This window comes from Polyodon spathula, chromosome 10, assembly GCF_017654505.1.
Source record: "Polyodon spathula isolate WHYD16114869_AA chromosome 10, ASM1765450v1, whole genome shotgun sequence".
Classification (NCBI taxonomy): domain Eukaryota; kingdom Metazoa; phylum Chordata; class Actinopteri; order Acipenseriformes; family Polyodontidae; genus Polyodon; species Polyodon spathula.
Window position 1 is genome coordinate 34,222,551 of NC_054543.1, and position 19,296 is coordinate 34,241,846.

Below are 19,296 nucleotides of genomic sequence, written 5' to 3' on the forward strand. Positions count from 1 at the left end.
ACGTACCTATTGGGTCTTTTGCAGCCACAGATCTTGAAGGTATGCTTGGCTCTCCTAAGCCAACTTCATTTTCAGCTTTCACACGGAACTGATATTCATGACCTGGGATCAAATTAATAACTTTCATACGTCTCTCTGGAATTGGACTTTTGGTAACTGGCACCCATCTAATCGCTCGTTTCTCCTTTCTTTCTAGAATGTATCCTGTAATGGATTTGCCACCATCATTTTCAGGTGGAGTCCATACGACTGTCATTTCGTCCTTGCTAATCTTTGTGACCTCTGGAGGATCTGGCTGGCCAGGCTTATTATATTGTGTCTTGGCAACAATTGGCTTGCTCTCCATTGGTGGACCAGTGCCCATTTTGTTTTCAGCCCGCACCCTGAAGATATACTCATTTCCTTCCACAAGATGAGTGACATGAGCGTAGTTAGTCATAACAGAAGCTGAATAAGTAGACCATACCATTCTCTTGCTCTCACATTTTTCCAAAATGTAGTTCTGAATTTCACAACCACCATCATCCTCAGGAGGATCCCATGTAACATTACATCTGTCACTTCCAATTCCAGTGATCTTCAAATCTCTAATGGGTCCTGGTTTATCAAGGACATTTACAGTGGCATAAGCTGTGAAGCTGCCAGCAGGGTTCGTTGCAGTTATTACATATTTCCCACTGTCACTTCGTCTGGATTTGGTCATAAGAAATTTAGAATATTCAGAAGCAGTTTCAATTTGAAGTCTAGGATTTTTGCTTATGTCAGCAACATCCTTGTCCTTTACCCATGTGACTTCAGGTTGCGGTTTTCCTCTGAGAGCAGCTTCAATTCGTATGGAATCACCTGCCTTCACAACCAATAGACCAGTCAGCTTCAGGTCTAGAACTGGTTTTTGTAACTCTTGTTTAACTACGACTTCACCTGTCCTAACCCAGTTGCTTTCTCCTCCCTCATTCTTTGTCTGTACTCTAAACTGGTAAGTTTGATTTTCAATACATTTATCAACCATGAAATGTGTCTCCTTGATGCTTCCTTTGTGAACTCTTTCCCATTCTTCAGCATCTTTGGGCTTCCTTTCTACATGGTAGGACAAGTTGGGACTACCACCATCATAATCTGGTTTTCTCCATTTAAGAAGAACAAATGTTTTTCCAGTATCAGCAATATGTAGATTTTCTGGATCACCTGGTTTCTCAACAGGATCAATAGCCAGAATTGGTGTCTTGGTCTCAATGGTTGGGCCAGTACCAACCTTGTTTTCAGCACACACCCGGAAGAAATATTCATGGTGTTCCAAAAGTGGGGCTTTGATCAGGCGTCTGGTAACATCTGAAGAGATCATTGACCATCCTCTTTGGCTAGGTTCACGACATTCCACAATATAATTTGTAATCTCTGTCCCTCCATGATCTTCTGGATTTTCCCAGGACACTACACAAGACTCTCTGGTTACATACGATGTCTTCAAATTCTGACATGGTCCAGGCCTGTCAAGAACATTTACTACAACAGCAGCTTGGGCCTGACCACTGCTGTTTTTAGCAACAATTGAATATTTACCATGGTCTGCTCTGGTAGCTTCCTTTAATATTAACTCAACCAAGGGATATTCATTATTCATTTCAGTGCGCTTGTCACTTGTCAAAACTCTGGCATCCTTAGACCAAGTAATGTCTGGATCTGGTCTGCCCTTTACACGACCTGTAACTGCAATCGTCTGTCCCACCCTGAAAGTCATTGAGTCACGGCAAGTGACATCAAGGTTGATCTCTGGAGGTTGGAGGATGTCCTTTGCAATAACAGATTCTGGAAGTTCTCTTGGTTCCCCTTCTCCATAAACATTAGCAGCTCTAACACGGAATCTATATTCTGCACCTTCAATGAGTCCTGGTACTCTAAACGCACACTGCTTTATCAGGTCATCTTTGTTAATTCTATCCCACTGAACACTGGTTGATTTCTGGCACTCAACAATATATCCCAAGACAGGACTTCCTCCATCTCTGTTAGGCTTTGTCCAGACCAAATCTGCTGATTGTTTGCTCCAGTCTTTAAGTTTAGGATTGACTGGAGGTCCAGGTGGTGTAATAGGACGAGATGCTCTAACTGGGTCCGAGACTGGAGAAGGTTTACTTATACCAGCCATGTTTTCAGCAAAGATTCTAAATTCATATGTATTGCCCTCAAAAAGTCCCTGAGCTCTGTATCTGAGATCTAGAACTGGTGTCTTGTTTACACGTATCCATTTTCCAGATATTTCTCTGCGTTCCACAATATAGCCACTGATTGGGCTACCACCATCTGATTTTGGCATGGTCCAACTTACTGTTACAGCATTTTCTGTAATGTCAGAAGCCACTGGCTTACCAGGTGGTGCTGGAGGATCAAACATATGTTTGGCAACAGTTGGCTGAGACTCAAGTGGTTCACCAATACCAATCTTGTTCTCAGCACGGACACGCATAATATATTCACAGCCCTTCTGAAGACGCGGGATCTTAACTTTTGTGCTTGTACTTCCAGAACTCACTACTCCCCATGTTTCCTTCTGGGATTCTCTTTTTTCAACAATGTAATTCATTACTGGACTTCCACCATCATCCTTTGGAGGGCGCCAGTTTATAACCATGTGATCAGGTGTTATCTCAAGGATGTTAATGGGGCCAACTGGAGGACTGGGAACATCAAGGACAGTTAGATGTAAGGCAACGGTCTTACTGCCAGCAGGGTTAGCCACTGTGAGTAAATATTCACCAGTGTCTTTTCTTGTGCAATCTTTAATGTTAAGAACTGTTGAAAAGTTATCCGTATCAATTGAGTAATTGCCTTCAGATTTGATTTCACTGCTATCCATAACCCACTTAGCAGTAGGAACAGGGATGCCTCTTATTATTGCAGGGAGTTTGACTTTGCTTCCAGCCTTAACAATAAGCCCTTCAATGAGTTTCACATCAACTTCAATAGTTGGAGGCACTGCAAATAAAAACAGAAGTTACATTAAGAATAATTAATATTCATTTTTAAACTTTGGGAAATTGATAAAATGTTATATGCACACTTTACAGTAAAAACAAAATCTACAATTTCTTACCAAGCTTTTCTTGGCACAGGACTGGCAAAGTTGTGTCAGGACGGCTAAGACCAACAGCATTCTCTGCTTTCACACGGAATCTATATGTTTTTCCTTCTTCAAGTCCAGTAACAAGACATTCAGGAATGCTGACAGTCTTAAATGTAATCCAGTCCTTTGCTCCTTCTTCTTGGTACTCAACTAAAAATCCAGTGATCTCACTGCCTCCAGTGCGATCAGGCCAATTCCACAGAAGGGAGACTTCAGTTTTATCAGTATCTACGTGATGCAAGTTCTTTGGTGGACCAGGAGGGACTTTAAAAATAGAAAAGGGGATATTGTATTTAGTATTTAAAAAAAAACAGACATTACCAAGTATTTAAATGAGCAATTCTGGTAAATCAACTGAAAATAATACTCACATAATGGATTAATAGCCTTAATGGGCTTGGTAGTTTCAACAAATTCACTTCTTCCAAACTGGTTTTCAGCTGCAACACGGAAGAGATACTGATTGCCTTCCATCAAATATTTAGCCATTATACTTTGCTTCTTAGATGAGGAGCACATTGGTATCCATTTGGCAGCTGCTACATCTCGTTTCTCCACTACATAGTTAGAAACAACAGCTCCGCCATTGTCCTCTGGCTCCTTCCAGGTAAGATAGCATGAATCAAATCTAATTTCAGAGACATTTAGATTCCTTGGCGGACCAGGTTTATCTGAAGGGATGAAAAACAAAACAGAAATTGAAAAATGCAACCTACATCTCAGAATATATGACTAGTCTTAATACCATATTTTTTCAAAGATAAAAAATAACACACCTAATACTATCACATTGACTGTAACAGTCTTTGATCCAGCTTCATTTTCCACTGTCAGAGAAAATGATCCTCCATCAGGACGAACACAGTTGCGGATTTCAAGTTTAGTTCCCACAGGTGTCACCTCAATATCAGCTTTGTTGGGAACTTCTTTGTCATTTTTCTTCCACGTAACCTTGGGGAAAGGGATTCCTTTGATTCCAGCACTAAGTGTAATGGTGGTTCCTACCCTGGCTAGGTATTCACGGGCCATGTTAGCATCAAGCAACAGCTCAGGAGTTTCTAAAAAAAAGCAATATATACATATATATATATATTAAAAAAATGTTTTACAAAAGCTGTTCATACATTAAACACGTTAATTATCAGCATCACAAATTATATATTATAGTTACCAAGTCTATCTTTTGCTTGAACTGGTTCACGGATATAAGCTGGGTCAGATTCACCAGCTGCATTTACAGTCATAATCCTGAATCTGTAAATTTCGCCATCTGTGAGGTCTGTCACTTTAAACTTCGTGTCAGTACATGAATCAGGAGTGTGATTCGCCTTCTTCCACTCTTCTTCTCCAGGCTTTTGATACTCAATCAGATAGCCTAAGATCTTGCCCTTGCCATCGTGGCGGGGTGGGTGCCAGGAAAGAGCTACTGAGTTCTTTGTTTTGTCTACAGCTTCTGGGTTGACAGGTGGGCCTGGTTTAACTGTAAAAAAAACAAACATTTTGTTAAAGAAAAACACAATCAGAATTTGATATTACTAAGAAACTAAAGTATCAGTTAATCTTTTTTTAACATACCAATTGGATCTTTAGCAAAGACAGGTTTGGATGGAGGACTTGGATCACCAATACCAACTTCATTCTCTGCCATAACTCGGAATTCATATTCGCAGCCCTCCAAGAGGTCAGGCACTCTATACTGTGTATCTGGATAAATAAGTTCCCTTGAAGCACGAGCCCAACGAGTAGACATAGTCTCTTTCTTTTCAAGATGATAGTTGGTAATGGGTTTTCCACCATCACGTGGCCTGTTCCATGACACAAGTGCAGAATGTTTGTTTACTTCTTTAACAACTGGCTGTTCAGGTGCCTCAGGAACTCCTGTTAGAAAAAAAAAAAAAAAAAAAATTGAATTCATAGAAGTAGGAGTTTATAAGTTATATATATATATATATATATATATATATATATATATATATATATATATATATATATATATATATATATATATATATATATATATAATTACTGCTACGTACTGAAGAGATCCTTAGCCCTCATTTCCTCAGAGTGCAGTGGATCACTGATGCCATATGCATTTTCAGCACAGATCCTCATGATATATTCTCTTCCTTCTATTAGTTTAGGCACTTTACATGTTGTCTTTGTAGATGCAGAAGTGACAGGCATCCAAAGATCCCTGTTTGAATCTCTCTTCTCAATAATATAGTTTGTAATTTCGCTGCCACCATTATCAAGTGGAGGATTCCATGAAATAACCATATGATCTCTATGAACTTCTTCAAAGGTGACAGGGCCCTCTGGAGGCTGAGGACGATCTTTATTAAAAAGAAAAAGAGAAAAAAGGAATGTTACTGTCTTTAATGACTTTCTATAATAACATATTTAAAATATATATAAATGAATGTTACTTAAAACTCACCAACAACAATTACGTTGCAAATGCCTTTACGAGACCCAGTACTGTTTTCTACAAGTACACAGTATCGGCCACTGTGTTCCCGTTTACATTTCATTATACTAAGACAGAGTGTAGTAGGAGTGGTCTTTATCTTTATGTGTTCATCTTCTTTAACCTCAGTGTCATCCTTTGACCAAATAACCTTTGGTGCCGGCTTTCCAGTGTAGCGCCCGGGAAGGCTGAAGGACTCGCCAACACGTATTATAAACTTGTCACGGAAGTCAAGCTCTATAGTTGGTGGTGCTGAAAAATAAACATAAAATAAGTTAATATTGTTATCATGCTTTTTGACTAACACTTAAAAAACACTTGATGAATTGAACTCTTACCAAGTTGATCCTTGCATGTGATTGGTTTGGTGCAGAACGAAGGCTTGCCTTGGCCAATGATGTTTACGGCACTAACACGATATTCAAATGTGTCACCTTCTTTCAATCCTTCAATGGTATATTTCCGGTCCATCAGCTTTTCCTTTGTGACTCTGTTGAACTTGTCTTTGCCAATAATACGGCTCTCAAGAACATACATGGTAATGTCAGACCCACCATTATACTTTGGTGGCCTCCAGGTGAGGCTAACTGAATCCTTGGTGACAGCTGTAACTTCAAGATCTTCAGGTCGCTCAGGTACAGCTAAAAAGAACAATTAATTCAATTTTAATGTCTATGAATAATCATCAGTGTTACATTTCTATAATTATTCTTTTTTTGGTATCACTCATTTTAGGACAAAATAGAATTACATATGTTGATAAAATGCTTTTAAACTTTTTTTTTTTTACAAGATACAACTTTAGACTGAAATACAACACATTGTTTAAATATAGCTTAAGCCACTTCCTGAGAATTTTTTAGTCACCATACTTACAAATAGGTGCCTTGACCAGAAGTTCATCTTGTGTCTCAACAAATGGTCCCATACCAATCACATTCTCAGCTGCAATTCTGAAGAAATATGTTTTTCCTTCGATCAGGCCCTGGACAACTGCATTTTGCCTGGTAACTGTGTATGACACTGCTGTCCAACCTTTGCGATCTGCTTCTCGCTTCTCAATAATATAGTTGGACACTGCAGATCCACCATCATCCTCCGGAGAATACCAAGTTAAATTGCACGAGTCACTGGTAAGGTTCTCACTTCGGAAAGGTTTGCCAACTGGGCCAGGAACATCTATAATTTAAATGAAAATAATGTGTTTTATCTTTTCTTTTTTTAATATGGAAAACACCAAACATAAGAATAATTCCCAGTTCTTACCTAAAACATCAACAAAAATTGTCTTCTTTCTTTCACCGCCTTCATTCTTGGCAGATAGAGTGTATATGCCTTGGTGTTTTCTCTGGCATTTCTTAATTACAAGAGCTGAGCTGATTGATGTGGTTTCAACAACAGCTTCTTCTGGCAAAGCACCATCCTCTCTGGTCCATGTGATCTGGGGAGCTGGCTTCCCTGACACATAGGCCAGTATGCGGATTACACCACCAGCATGAACAACAATCCTCTCCTTTACACTGGCATCCAAGTCCACCTCAGGAACAACTAAAAAACACAAGAGAAACATACATTTATGACATTCGACACAAACATGGGAAAATGATGGGGGTAAATAATTGCACATTTTCATGTCACATACTTGTTCTGTCTTTAACTTCAATTACATCAGAAACGTCTCCTGGCTCTCCCACTCCCGCTGCATTCACTGCTCGTACTCTAAACCTGTACAGAGATTTTTCTTTGAGGCCTGGTACTACAAACTTGGTTCCTCTAACTTCTTTATCTTTGGCCTAAAATGGAAAACAAAACAATAACAATTATTTACATGTACTGTAAGTTCACATTTGATCTAGTATTACAATTTAAAGAGAACAGGGCTAATGTTTGACACTTACTTTTTCCCATTCTTCCTTTCCTTCCTCTTTATATTCAACAAAGTATCCAATAATCTTAGATCCACCATCCTTTTGTGGTGGGACCCATTGCAATTCTACCGTTGACTTTGTATAATCAATCACTTTGGGAATTGGAGGTCCAGGTGGAGCTAAACGCACAAAAAAAGTACATTTATTTTAAAATGTTATGTTACATACTATGACAATACCAATGTATCAAAGTAAAACCAAAAAAAAAAAAAACTTACAAATAGGATCTCTGGCAAAGGCTGGATCTGAGGGCAAACTGGCAGGACCAGTACCAGCAGCATTAATTGGTGTTACTCGGAATTGATATTCTGATCCTTCAATTAGACCAGTTACAACATGAGATACACCAAGAGGCATAATCTTGATAGGGTCACGGTTGACTCTGTTCCATCTCTTGCCAGTGGTCTCCTTGCGTTCCAGCCAATAGCCAGTAACTGGGGAGCCACCATCATATTCTGGTTCCTCCCAGCTTACAGTCATGGAGTCAAGTGTCACACTGCTAACAGTTGGTTTCTCGCATTGACCAGGAACAGCTGTGTAGAACAAAGACATTCTCAGTTAGGTATATTGCAAACATGTACAATCAGTAACAACAATATTTCATATCATTACTCAATGGAAAATTGTGTACTGCATACTTACTGAAGAGATTTCTGGCTTTTTCAGGTTCACTGTCAAGAGGATCCCCAATGCCATATTTGTTTTGGGCCATGATGCGGAACACATAATCATGACCTTCCAACAGCTTTGGTACAGTGTATGAGCACTCCCTAGCTTCGTTTGTAACATGCACCCAGGTTTTTCTATTTGCCTCACGTTTCTCAATCACGTAGTTTTTAATCTTTGAACCACCATCATCTTTTGGAGGGAGCCAGGTCAGAGTCATCTTCTCAGCAGTAATTTCTTCAAACCTAATGGGTCCAATTGGTGGACCAGGGCGCCCTAATTGAAGAAGATAATAAGAAGCAATGTATAAGAGATTTGCAGAGAATGTTGCGGTAATAAATATATAAATAATACATAAATAAAATAATTCATTAAAAATATATATATTTACCAAGAACATTAAGTCTCATTTCTTTTAAGGCAGTCCCAAGGTTATTGGTAGCTGTTATTGAATACAGAGCAGTATCCTTCCTGTTGGACTGCTGGATTAGCAATGTGCAACTTTCATCGCTCACAATTTTGTTGACATGCTCATCATACTGCACTTCAGTCTTGTCATCACCCTTGTGGGGTGGAGCTTTGTGCCAGGTGATTGTTGGGAATGGACATCCCTTAATCTTGGCAATTATTTTAATATCTGTTCCTTGCTCAGCTTCCATAAATTCTTTAAGATCAATTTCTGGTGCACCTAAATTGAAAAGTAAAAATACAGTAATCAATTATGATTTCAATTAAATGTTACTATCAGATACCATAATGATTATACAACTATATAGTATTTATATTTTAGATTTTGTACTTACATGTCTGATCTTTAACTATGATAGGCCCAACTGTAGAAGATGGTCTGCTTGTACCAGCCTCGTTTACAGCCTTAACACGGAATTCATATTCTCCGCCTTCTTTAAGGTCTTCAACTTTGAAAGTAGTTTCTTCCACATCTCGCCTGTTACACTGTTTCCAGGTCTCCTTCTCTTGTCCAGTTGAATCCCAACTGAGACGTTCCACAATGTAGTGTGTAACAGGGGCACCTCCATCATTCTTTGGTGGTTTCCATGTCAGAGTGACAGTGTTTTTAGTTATAAGATTAATCTTGAGTCTTGTTGGAGGTTCAGGAGGATCTGAAAAAATAAATACAAAAATAAGGCATCCATCTATATTGTGTGGTGCAAATATGAATACATATACTTAATTAAAAAAAAAAAAAAACACTTACGTATTGGATCCCTAGCCCTGGTCCTCTGAACAGTTGTTACAGGTGGACCTGTGCCAAAACGATTTTCCGCTCGGACACGGAAGAAGTACTCTTGTCCTTCAATAAGATCAGGCACAATGAAGGAATTGCTTCCACACGATGCATTTACTTTAGTCCAGGCCTTTCCTTCAACAGTTTTCTTTTCAATGAAATAGCTCTTAATTCTGTCTCCACCATCATTATCGGGAAGTTTCCATGTAAGTCGGCACGTGCTCCTGGTGATATCACCCACTTTAAGATCTTTAGGTGGTCCTGGTGCATCTGTAAACACAAAACTTTCTAGTTTAGTAATCCTTGTAAAAAGAAGCATGGTTTAGATTAGATATCAATGTTAAATTGCAGTCTTACCAAGGACGCTAACTCTGACATTCACTATCTTTTGTCCAGCCTTATTTTTGGCAGTGACAGTGTATCTGCCAGAGTGGCTTCGTTTCGCCTCGGGAATGGTCACTGTTGATGTGTTATTAGTACCTTCAATCTGAAAAAGAAAGGTTTAAATATATATTGCTATATAGTTTACTCTAGAATTCAATCTATAAAAACGTGTCTGTTGAATCTATAAAATCTATGTCTGTTCCATTTGATTAACTGAAGTTAAGAAACTGTGTTTAATATGACTTATTGAATTGCTATAATACCTGTGCATCTGCAGGGACATTGTGAACACCATCCTGGGAACAGAAAAAAAATATATTATATAGATATATATATATATATATATATAGATAGATATATATATAGATTATATATATATATTATATATCGGTTGAAGGATGCCAAAACCCTACATTTTGGTATGGAAACAGTTTCCTTTGTCACAAAAAGTGTGTTTGAAACAAACTTATAGGTTTTTGATTCCATGGCAACTACAGTCATTTATTTCTATTTAAATATATTCATGTGTGTAATGTAATTTACTACATAGTAACAATCGACTATTCCTTTCTATTTAAACTTTTAGGCATCATGGTATTGAGTCCAATTATCAATTTCTTCTGTACTGTACATTATCTATTTGTATTTCTTCTAAAACTACAAATTGTAGGTCATTCATGTTATGTTAATTTTTTGTAATATATATTTATTTATTTTACCTTCATGTCTTTTATCGCCTCTCCTTCAAACTCCCAAGTAACTTTAGGCACAGGACGTCCTTTGATAATAGCAGGAATTTTAATAGTTGAACCTGCACGGCAGGACAACAGATCTTGTGCAATAATATCAAGAGTGATGTCTGGTTCCTCTGTAAGTGTGAAAGATGTGTTAGATTGCATTACTTAATGAATAAAGTTCTGGTTGGTAGATGTATGACACAAAAACGGTAGCGATCAAATGACTGTTACCTTGTATCTCCTTTACAACTATTTCAGTAGTCATAGCACTTGGATCAGATTCGCCTGCAGCATTGACCGCAACAATTCGGAACCTGTACTTCCTAAGCTCTTGCAGATTTGGTACAGTGATGTCACAGGTAGGATGCAACTTGTCTGGTTCATTTGCCCTTGTCCAATCAGAAGTACCTTCCTCTTGATATTCAACAATGTAGCCTTTAATTGGACTACCGCCATCCTTTTCTGGTGCCTTCCATTTAAGAGAGACACTAGACTTGGTTTTGTCAGCAACTTCAGGGCACGATGGAGCTCCAGGGGCATCTGACAATTGTAAAGAATGACTTCAGTATTAAACACATTTGAATTCTTCCCACTAATTTTAATTAAAGATAGGTAGTTATTTGCAATTAATGCTAATTCTAAATGCAGCAACCTATTTCTGCTTCTTATCCGTAATGATTAGGGATGTAATTTTGTTGCAGTAAAAATATGAAAATATCACGGCTAAAAATAAACAATTTCGCGGAATGGTCACGGCTACAAAGATTTGAACTTAACATGAATATATATATATTCATGTAATATACTGTAGTATTTTTGGATTTATGCAAAGTAAACATATTTTTATGTATTTAACATGTATTTAATGTATTTTCTTTTAACACATGCTTCTAGAAAAAAGTAAACATAGATTTTTCTTTCCTTTTTTTAACAGTACCTTTTAAAAAAACAACCGTAACTGAAGTATGCTTACCCTTAATTTTAACATGTATACCTGTCCGATGTAAAAAAATAATAATAATAACCTGAACACTGAAATTTAGTTTTTTTTAAATAAATGTTTGGTTTGACAGTTTTACAATATCCTTTTTTGTTAAACACAGCAGTGGTTTTGGTATTTCAAGATGTACTTTAAAAGATTAGAAGGATCTTTACACTGTTGACAGGTTAAGAACCTCAGGGGAATGACTGCAGGAGCTGCATATCGGGGTTCATGCTTCTGCAGAACTTTTAAATGTCCTCCTTTAGGTTTTACACTATCAAGTGTATGTATAGGTATATTTTCTGCACAAAACACTTTGGTTAATTTGAAGTTTGTTTATCCTTAAAGCTGTTATCTCTGCTTTCATGAAATTGTTTAGGATATTGCTCTGCCAATTGCTTAGAACTTAATTTTGTCACTTTTTTTATAGTTCTGTGTAAGTATTCACCTTTATTTGACGTTTGCTAACCACTTTAACTTTGTACTGAAACCAATTTCACACTGATTGTCAAAATTCATGGGTTCCGTGACCACCGTGACAAAATCACATTCCTAAATAACCATTTCCACTTTATAGAGGATATTACTGTAGGCATATTCTGGTTGTTCTATGTACTCTTCTCAGGTTAGTTCATTTTAAGTTGATGACATTGTGTTTTTTTTTTTTTATTATTATTTCATTTTTATTTTTATTTTTATACATTTCAGTGTATTTACTATGTTTTTTGCTCATAAATGTATCCAGAATCCCCAAACTGTATTGTAACAAATTTAGCTAAGTTATACTTACAGATAGGATCAGCAGCTAGGACAGGATCAGATGGCTCACTCGGAGGACCAATACCGGCGGCATTACTAGCCATAACCCTGAACTGGTACTCAACTCCTTCAATGAGACGGAGAACATTGAACTCAAGTCCTTTAACTGCAGGTTTGGTGACAGGAGCCCTATTTACACGGGCCCAGTAAACTCCACCTATTTCTCTCTTCTCAAGCCAGTATCCTGTAATTGTGGCTCCACCATTGTCCAAAGGAGGCTCCCACGTCACAAGCATTGAAGTTCTTGTGTGATCAATAACCTTTGGTTTGCCTGGAGGTCCAGGAAGACCATAAGGATCCTTGATGACCACTTTGTCTGAATTGCAGTCATCGCTGATTCCAAACTTGTTTTGAGCTCTAACCCTGAACTGATAGTCACCATTTGTTGTTAAGTTCCATACCTTAATGAAAAATACACATTATAATTAGTATTTGTATTGGTAATAGTAGTAGCAGAAGTAGTAGTAGTAAATCATTTAATTTTTAAGTAATAATTTGAAATGTTACCCCATATCTCCTGTCAATGATGCAGTTTGTTATTTCCTCCCATTCAGACTTTTTCTTACTTGCATCTCTCTTATCCACAATATAGTTAGTAATTTCACTACCACCATTGTCCTCTGGGGCATCCCAGGTAAGATAACATGATTCAGCCTTGATGTCAGAAACTATGAGGTTTCGTGGTGGCGAAGGGGCGTCTAGAGAGAAACATAAAAGGAGTTTAATGCCTTTATAGATACCATTTTACTAGCAAAGTCAGAAACTCAAACAAATTTCAAAAATATTTGCTGTTGAATCTTCTTACCTAGAACTTCTACTTTAACTGCCCGACTTGCTGACCCAAGGCGGTTTGACACAGTAATGTTGTAAAGGCCTTTGTCTTGTCTGACAGTTACAGGAATGCTGAGTTTGGTATTTGCTTTGGTTCTTGATAACTCCTCTGTATCAATCTTGAGTGTTTCTGTTGATTTAGCTATAACAACTTCATCCTTGGACCACTCAATCTTAGGCATTGGGAGACCTGTGACTTCAGCAGGGATTTCAATAGGCTCTCCTTTCTTCACACTAATTAAGTCAGCCTTGAAATGCTTAAGCAAATGCACGGTTGGCGGAACTAAAAACAACAACAACATGTATGTTAGATACAAATACTAGTTCAGTTATTCCATTATTATCTTGAACATATGTATATACAAAAAAGAACAAACCTTCATCATCTTGAATTACTACATTCAGTGGAATTGAAGGATCACTTTCTCCTATCTCATTAACTGCTTTCACACGGAATTCATACATGTTCAGCTCCACAAGGTTATCAATGAAATAGGTTAAATCTCTGCAAATCTGAGGATTAACAACATCAAATTCAGTCATGTCATGTCGTTTTTTCTCAATAATGTAACCCTTAATTGGACTTCCACCATCACTACGTGGAGGTTTCCAGGCAAGAGTGATAGATTTCTTTGTCCTCTCGGTATAGTGGAATTTCTCAGGCGAAGTTGGTGGACCTATAACATTTAAAAAACAAAAAATATATATATATTTTGACATAAAAATTACCTTTAAAACATGTTGATGCAATTGAATAATATTTGTATTATTGTGTTACCTTGTGGATCAACTGCAGCTATAGGTCCAATGTCAACTGGAGGACCACAGCCATATTTGTTCTTGGCAACAATGCGGAACATATACTCTTGTCCTTCAAGCAGACCCACAATATCACACTTAGATGAGGCTGTTTCCATAGGTTGTCTCCAAGTATGCATTTTTGCATCCTTTCGTTCAACAATAAATCCAGTGACATCACTTCCACCATCATCCTCAGGATCTGACCAGTTCAACAAAATCATTTTTCTTGTAACAATAACAGGTTTCAAGTCAAGTACTGGTCCAGGGACATCTAAAAAGAGAAACAAAGAGAAACACAAACATATAACTATCAAATAAACAGATATGTAAATAATAATTGTAATCAATGAATATATCCTTTTATGTTACTTACCCATTACGTCAACTCTTGTCCATGCAGATTTTGTTCCACTTTTGTTTGTGGCAGTAATAATGTATTTCCCATTGTCTTTCCGAAGACTAGTCTTAATAGAAAACACACTTGAGGTTCCGACAGTTTCAATGACAGTGCGTTCTGCTTCAATTTCTCCTTCATCTTTGGTCCACTTAACCTCTGGTGGTGGTCGTCCAGTCACCAAAGCAGGAAGCTGCAGAGCTTCACCAGCTCTAATCTGGATACCATTTCTAACAGAGATGTCAAATTCAACCATAGGAGGCTCTGTAAATACAAACACATGCAATAAATTACTTGTATAGTTATATTTAAATCAGACTAGTAGGAAAGTCAGATTTAATTTTGTGATTAGTTACCTTGAGGATCTCTGACTGTTACAGTCGCCGTTTGACCTGGGGCACCCTCTCCAGCTGCATTGACAGCTGTGACACGGACTCTGTAGTCCCCACCTTCTCTGACTCCCTTCACTGTGAATTTACACTCTTTTGCAAGTCTTTCTGTGCAGCGAGACCAATCATTAGTGCCTGCCAGCACCTTATCAACATGATATCCAAGGATATCACCACCTCCATTGTATACTGGAGCTTTCCATTCCACTTCAATGGAAGAGTCTGATGTATCAACCACCCTTGGTGATGGTGGACCAGGTGGTACTAAGGAAAATGAAAGATGATCATTTTTGTCATAGACTATGTAAATTTCCAAAATAAATAAACAATAACCACTTGTGACCTTAAAATGTGGATTTGCATTACAGTATACTTACAGATTGGGTCCTGGGCTGTCTTGGGATCTGATGGGATACTGAATTTTCCAGGTCCAGCTGCATTTTCTGCACACACTCTGAAGATATAGGTCAGTCCTTCCATTAGGCCCTCTACCCTTGCCTCTAATGCATTAAGAGGGTTCCTGTTACATCTAGCCCAGTGGGTACTATTAATTTCACGTTTTTCAACCCAGTAGCCTATGATGGGACTGCCATTGTCCTTGGGTTCATTCCATGCAACAAGCATGCTATTACTAGTAATATCTTCAATTTCAGGCTTGTTGGGTGCCTCAGGTGGATCTTAAAAAAAAAATGAAAATGTGGTATTAATCACAGATGGAATACATTTACGTCTAATGTAAAATAGAACTTGAATGTTGTATATATTTACTCTTTACATAATTTACTTACTAAATGGATTCTTAGCAACAAGTGCCTGTGTAAGGCATGGAGGTCCTGGGCCAAATTTATTTTCAGCTGTTACACGGAAGATATATTCCTTTCCTTCAATAAGTTTGGTCACAGTATATTTGCATTGTCGGAGGGTTGAAGTCACAGTAACCCAGCCAATTTCAGCCTTTGAGTTATCCTTCTTTTCCAAGATATAGTTTAGGATCTCACTGCCACCATCATCTAAAGGAGGCTCCCACTTGCAGATAACAGAGTTCTTTCTGACATCTTCAAATACAAAGTTGACAGGAGGTCCAGGAGTATCTACAAAACAAGTAATAAAGTATAAAGTCTTAGTGTTCTATAAATGTAAGCATGTTACGAAAACAATGAAAACACCACCAAAGTAAGACTGAAACACCTTACCAAGCACATTAACTTCACAGGTAGCTGAGGCAACACCATGATCATTTTCCACTTTGATCATAAATACTCCATGGTCAACCCTGAGAGAATCACGAACCATAATACAGGACTCTCCTTTTTTACTGTTGTCAACTGTGAGACGCTCTGGCAGCGAAAGGTAGAATGGCTCTTCAACTTCGGGTTCACCTTTCTTCTTCCTAATCACTGGCTTATCTGGTCTCTTCTTTATTGATTCAGGTCTAATAACTTCATTATTTCTGAGCCATGTAATGGTTGGATAAGGCGATCCAGAAATGTTAGCATCAAGTCTAATTTCTAATCCCTTTCTAATGTTCAGGCCGGACTGCAGACTTCCACTGAGAAAGACCTTTGGTGGATCTGTAATAATAAAATAAAATTGAAAATAAGAAAGTAATATATATATATATATATATATATATATATATATATATATATATATATATATATATATATATATATATATAAAATAAAACTAGAAGGATTCTGATGGTATTACAAGCATGATAATGAGGTAACTCTTACCAACAGGATCTGAAGCTTTAACTAGTGGTGAACTACGAGAAGGATCACTGACACCAGCAACATTTTCTGCACGCACACGGAACTGGTATTCCTTGCCTTCTTCCAGACCTTTTACAGTGTAGGATAGAACAGGTACAAGGAAGTCATTGCATCTTTCAAACTTTTCACCACCCTTCACCATCTTCTCTAGAACATATCCCATGATCTTGCAGCCTCCATCATACATAGGCGGCTTCCATGTTAGGGTCACTGACTGTGAAGTTGGGTCATGGGTTTCAACATCAATTGGTGGATCTGGGCGTTCTACAGGAAAGAGCATACATTAAGATTTTGATGTTTACACATGACTGATTTAAAAAATGTCCTCTAACTGCAAAAAGAAAAACACTTACGTTTTTGATCTTCTGCAATGATTGGATTGCGCAACTCATTATACTCTCCACCACCAATCTTGTTTACAGCTTTGACACGGAAGTAGTACTCTCCATTTGGTATCAGATCTTTCACAGGCCAGCTTAGCTTGTTTTCACCAGACATAACTGCCACGTAAGTTCTCCTGCCAGATTCTCTGCGTTCAAGAACATAATGTAAAATGGGACTGCCACCATCGTTCTCTGGAGGATCCCATGAAATCTTGCATGAGTTTTTGGTAACTTCACTTGCACTGATATCCTTGCACTGACCAGGCAGTCCTGTAATTAACAAAGGTGTAATCCACTGTAAGTAAACACAGCTCAATTAATTTATCATGTTTAAAAAGTTTCACTGCACTTCAATTTTGCAATTTACCTATGACTTTAATGTTGATAGTTCCGGTTACTGATCCAAGCTTGTTCTCCAGGGTAATGGTGTACAAACCAGCATCAGAATGAAGACAACTGGTTACTTCAAGGAATGCCACCGTGTGATCAGACCTAACGCTTACTCTATCATCAGTTTTCAGTTCCTTGCCACCCTTGTGCCAAACCACATTTGGAGTGGGCACTGCCCTGTAAGGGATTGGGAGACTCATTTTTTCACCCTCCACGACAACAATGTCCTGCGTTTGTACCTCAATAGTTGGATTGCCTGGTAAAATAAACACATAAATAAATAAATAAATATACAATATACTTTGATGCAAAATGAAAAAATCTGATTGAACAGATTCAAAATGATGCTTACAGTCTGGGTCTTTGGCAAATACATTTTCTGAGATCTCGGAGGGATCACTGACACCAACAGCATTGGCAGCTCTAACTCTGAAGACATACTCTTTGTCAGGAATGATGCCTTCTTCTGCTTTGTACTTCAGATCTTTTACTGGCCGGGAGTTTACTCTCATCCATTTTTCAGTTCCTGCTTCACAGAGTTCAATGTGGTACCCAATGATAGGACTGCCACCATTCTTCTCTGGTGCTTTCCAGGCAATTGAAATGTTGCTTCTGTTGGCATCAGTGACATGCAACTCCTGAGGAGGAGATGGAGGACCTGAAAAAAAAAAAATATTTCATAAATTACCATAAGAGAGACAGGGGTATAGGGGGGGTTGAGAAGGGAATAGCAGATTTATACATTATAATATACATATATTTTCTTACTTGTTGGATCTTCAATTGTAAGCATTTCTGTGGGTTCAGAGGGGTGCCCAACGCCAGCTTCGTTTTCAGCACGGATTTGGAATTGCACCTCTGTGCCTTCAATGACATCAGTTACTCTGTACTGGCAGTCAGATCCTGATGTCTTCCCTGCTTTGACCCAACGAGTTCCAAGTTTCTCTTTTTTTTCTATAACATATCTGTGTTAAAAAATGAATACAGCAAGATCCACATAAGTCAAACTTGCATTATTCGAATTTACGGATAACCCACGGAATCTTGTTTGCCCCATCCTCAAGGCTAACATAGTTATTACTTTTCTATGGGATAACTCAGATTCAAATACCTTGCATTTCCTGGTATCTCAAAGGAAAGTGGGATCCCCCAGTACACATTTTTTTGGATACTAACTGAAAGTTTCAGGTTCAGAAGTCACTTAACATATCTGTTGCAGGCAAGTTGTTTGGGGTGTAGGGAAAATAATTCAACAAATGATTTTTTTATCAAAAATACTTTAAATGCATAAAAGAAATACTGTTAATACAATCGTATAAACATTAGATACAAACAAGCAAAGACAAGCAAAGACGCACAGGTCACCGCATGAACCAATGTATATGCTTGCTATATCACAATACAGGCGTCATGTGGAGTCAATTCAAGGAAGGGACTAATGATTCAAACAAAAACATTACATTAAATACTATAAATATTAGCATTTCCACCCCATTTCTTCCAATCAGTATGGATCCACCCTACTAGCACAGACCTTCAACACATCTGGTAAAGGGGGGGGGGGGGGGGGACTCACCCAAATCTATAACACTCTATAGTGCGTCACATTTAAGCATTTTACAGACTGTATTAGCCTAATTTGATTGTGGTGTACTGTGTCCACACATGTTGATTAGACACCTGCTAGCTTTGGCTATCTGCCCAGGCGTCAAGATACGAGAGACTGCAAATGTCTTGTTTAGCTAGTTACATGGGCTTTAAGCTATATCAAAATATGAAAATAACATATAAATAAAGAAACTTATAATCAAATACATAATTAAAACTTTATGCAGCATGTCATCTCCTACAAGGGAAAAGTGAAGCTTTGCAGTAACTTATTGACCATGAAAGTTTGACTCACTGCACATGTACACGATACTGTAAGTAATTTACTATTAGTGACTTTATTGAATGCACATGGACTATGAATCTGTTCTG

General features: G+C 37.9%; 1 protein-coding gene across 1 annotated transcript in view; it reads right to left on the reverse strand.

Moving 5' to 3' along the window:
- LOC121321943 (titin-like) overlaps window positions 1-19,296 on the reverse strand; it is a 170,646-nt gene that overhangs the window by 55,056 nt on the left and 96,294 nt on the right. The window contains exons 155-191 of the mRNA XM_041261332.1: window positions 18,085-18,281; window positions 17,669-17,974; window positions 17,294-17,572; window positions 16,897-17,196; window positions 16,505-16,807; window positions 15,962-16,339; window positions 15,557-15,859; window positions 15,146-15,445; window positions 14,736-15,032; window positions 14,359-14,643; window positions 13,963-14,256; window positions 13,562-13,861; window positions 13,159-13,467; window positions 12,861-13,051; window positions 12,325-12,754; window positions 10,784-11,092; window positions 10,535-10,683; window positions 10,079-10,111; window positions 9,789-9,918; window positions 9,402-9,701; window positions 8,989-9,306; window positions 8,577-8,873; window positions 8,162-8,461; window positions 7,738-8,052; window positions 7,490-7,638; window positions 7,234-7,384; window positions 6,858-7,139; window positions 6,468-6,770; window positions 5,930-6,232; window positions 5,562-5,843; window positions 5,158-5,457; window positions 4,697-4,999; window positions 4,293-4,601; window positions 3,898-4,179; window positions 3,493-3,792; window positions 3,092-3,385; window positions 7-2,973 (exon numbers count right to left, since the gene is read on the reverse strand). Of these exons, the coding sequence (XP_041117266.1) occupies window positions 7-2,973; window positions 3,092-3,385; window positions 3,493-3,792; window positions 3,898-4,179; window positions 4,293-4,601; window positions 4,697-4,999; window positions 5,158-5,457; window positions 5,562-5,843; window positions 5,930-6,232; window positions 6,468-6,770; window positions 6,858-7,139; window positions 7,234-7,384; window positions 7,490-7,638; window positions 7,738-8,052; window positions 8,162-8,461; window positions 8,577-8,873; window positions 8,989-9,306; window positions 9,402-9,701; window positions 9,789-9,918; window positions 10,079-10,111; window positions 10,535-10,683; window positions 10,784-11,092; window positions 12,325-12,754; window positions 12,861-13,051; window positions 13,159-13,467; window positions 13,562-13,861; window positions 13,963-14,256; window positions 14,359-14,643; window positions 14,736-15,032; window positions 15,146-15,445; window positions 15,557-15,859; window positions 15,962-16,339; window positions 16,505-16,807; window positions 16,897-17,196; window positions 17,294-17,572; window positions 17,669-17,974; window positions 18,085-18,281 (12,848 nt within the window). The remainder of the gene's footprint in view (window positions 1-6; window positions 2,974-3,091; window positions 3,386-3,492; window positions 3,793-3,897; window positions 4,180-4,292; window positions 4,602-4,696; window positions 5,000-5,157; window positions 5,458-5,561; window positions 5,844-5,929; window positions 6,233-6,467; window positions 6,771-6,857; window positions 7,140-7,233; window positions 7,385-7,489; window positions 7,639-7,737; window positions 8,053-8,161; window positions 8,462-8,576; window positions 8,874-8,988; window positions 9,307-9,401; window positions 9,702-9,788; window positions 9,919-10,078; window positions 10,112-10,534; window positions 10,684-10,783; window positions 11,093-12,324; window positions 12,755-12,860; window positions 13,052-13,158; window positions 13,468-13,561; window positions 13,862-13,962; window positions 14,257-14,358; window positions 14,644-14,735; window positions 15,033-15,145; window positions 15,446-15,556; window positions 15,860-15,961; window positions 16,340-16,504; window positions 16,808-16,896; window positions 17,197-17,293; window positions 17,573-17,668; window positions 17,975-18,084; window positions 18,282-19,296) is intronic.